The sequence below is a fragment of the Sphaeroforma arctica genome (assembly GCF_001186125.1).
Source record: "Sphaeroforma arctica JP610 unplaced genomic scaffold supercont1.203, whole genome shotgun sequence".
In the NCBI taxonomy this organism is placed as follows: domain Eukaryota; class Ichthyosporea; order Ichthyophonida; genus Sphaeroforma; species Sphaeroforma arctica.
This window is the reverse complement of record NW_014040355.1, coordinates 4,556-7,055: the sequence shown is the minus strand read 5'-3', so window position 1 is coordinate 7,055 and position 2,500 is coordinate 4,556. Positions and strand designations below refer to the sequence as shown.

The 2,500-nt window shown below is 36.0% G+C and overlaps 1 protein-coding gene across 1 annotated transcript in view; it reads right to left on the bottom strand.

The window, feature by feature from the left end:
• Positions 1-991, bottom strand: part of SARC_03826 (hypothetical protein) — a gene marked incomplete at its 3' end in the record, with an annotated part of 10,437 nt that extends 9,446 nt beyond the window's left edge. Inside the window, exon 1 of the mRNA XM_014302359.1 lies at positions 771-991. Coding sequence (XP_014157834.1) covers positions 771-893 — 123 coding nt within the window. The 5' untranslated portion in view covers positions 894-991. The remainder of the gene's footprint in view (positions 1-770) is intronic.
• Positions 992-2,500: the final 1,509 nt, after the last annotated feature.

The following is a 2,500-nucleotide window of genomic DNA, read 5'->3' as shown; positions in this document are numbered from 1 at the left end:
AAAATACGTTAGATAACAACGACAATATATTCATGTGCTTCAATGGCATGTTTGAATTCATTGGAATATGTAGTAGTCAAGTATGCTCGTCCATTGAGCGGACATTCGGGTTGTTTACAGGTTTGTGACAATATTCGATACCTGCCTCTATCATTCAATACAAAATTATTGAAAGATAAACCAATGTGTATTTGACTCTATACTACTATCTAATATAGATTGAACAAGATTTTGACGTGTATTTAGTTCACAAATTTACAGCGTATCCGCAAAGCAATAATATATATGGAAACGCGAACAGCCCGAAATCAGGAAATAAAAGGGAGAAATTACCGCAAGTTCATATGAGAAGAAATCTTCAACGAACTACGCAATACACAGGTAGACGTGCATACATTATACAGCATATACAGCGGTATATTTCACAGTTATAAAATTTTGAGCACGAGATTGCTTACTGCTGTGCAGCTATTTTGGAACCTCTGCTAGTCTAGGCGTATGATCTAATGAAGATACAGATACACGTATTAATGCCTTTTTACAGCCTTATTTTGCTGCGGTCCAGGAATAATTCAGCAACAATTATCAAATCATTTTCCAGCGTATATGACCACTATATATACAGATCACAGCTACTTACAAGAGTATTCGTCTTGCCCATCAATCTATATATGTATCAATATTTACGTTCACTACATTCAGCTCATCACATCTCGATGAGGTCTACCGTAAAAACCAGTGCAAACAATACACAGTAAATACGCACATACCTCGGAATCGTTGCCATATATACGCTTAGCTTCGTCTACTTTCTGAGTGAATCTGACGACAATGTACACGAGAATGGCAAGCAGGCAGCCTACCACAGTGTAGCCTGTGTTTTCGAATATCATCCTGAAGCTAAAATCTACCTGAGACGCTGAGCTTCGAGAGATTATGTCCGCTTCTCTGGCCAGTGGTGAAGCTTTTATATTTATAGTGAATTTTTCAGCCTTTGTATATGTATATTTAAAATAGGCGACTACATGATGCTTTTTTATATACGATACATACGAACAGAGGTGTTTAAGAAAAGTAAATATTTATTACTATATATGGAAATTTTATAACTATGTATGTTTGCAAATGTACATATAATTTGAAATTTGGGTTGTTTGTTGTTTTAAATAAAAACAAAAAAAACACAAAAAACCAAAAACAAAACAAAACAAAAAAATAAGAGACAGTTCGAAGTTTTCAAAAGAATTCCCTCCACTTCTCTCGGAGAGAGCGAGCGAAAAAGAGAGCGAGAAAGGGAGCGAGAAAGGGAGCGAGAAAGAGAGTGAGAAAGAGAGTGCCGGGCTGCCAGCTGGCCGTTAAAACAGCATAGCCTTCTAAATCACTCTATCAGACATCTCTCTACTCTCTCTCTACACTTAATACACACACACACACACACACACACACACAGAGAGACTGAGAGAGAGGTGAAAATTAATGGCTGATCAGTTGGACTAACGTCTGAAGGACGACATATCAAGAGTTTCAGTCTTTTCATTTTGACCCGTATATAAATTGAAAAGTCAACAGTCTCAAGTCTCAACAGTACATAACTGTACATACAAACGGTTTTTATGGGTTTAAAAAAAAAAAGGGGGGCTAAATTAGTATTTAGTATGTACATAAATAAAATGATTGTGTCTACAACTCTACAATCTAATTACATACATAAATAATATAAATACATAACTCCCCGCAAGGCGGAGTGAGCCGAGCTCGAAATGTAGATTCATAATTTCGCGTTTTGAAATAGGAATGTTTGGAATCCGGTCTGGTTGAAATTATTTGTTGTATATTACAGTACCGAACTATATACCTGCAAAGTATAATAAAAATATCGTCATACATACATCATAATAGTCAAAACTTGCTGGGTTTAGGGTTCCTATCGCATTTTTTTTGTCAGTTCACAAAATTCGTGTACAGGGTCAGTGAAATTTGTGTCAGTTCACAAAATATGTGTCATCGTGGTATCTGTTAACCAATAGTGTCTGGTCTCGCTCAGTAAACCAATGGTATCTGGTTTCTCTTAATGTCCATTTCTATTGGACTATTTGTTCTCGATCTTTGACGAACCCCAGTATGTACAGAAAATTTACAACAAAAAATCCTACGCATACAGTGTGACAGCCATACACCACTCGCAATCACCTCTCTTATGCCATGCGGGGAAAATATATAATTATTTATACGGTACCCGTCGTATCTATTTTTTATTTAAAAACAAATGTCATCAAAGAAAAAACATCCAAACATTTTTCTTTCACACGCCACCTACGATTCTAGCCAATAGTTAGTGTGCAAATAGCGTGCATGCTACGTATGCAAAAGGCGTGTTCATTTAGATATTTTTCTTTCAGTAACCACGCAACGAACAAATTAATCAGCATCATTTCTACTTCTTTTTAAGAGCATACTTACGAGTATTTTCATTTTTGTACTCCGTTTCCTGTATAATTTT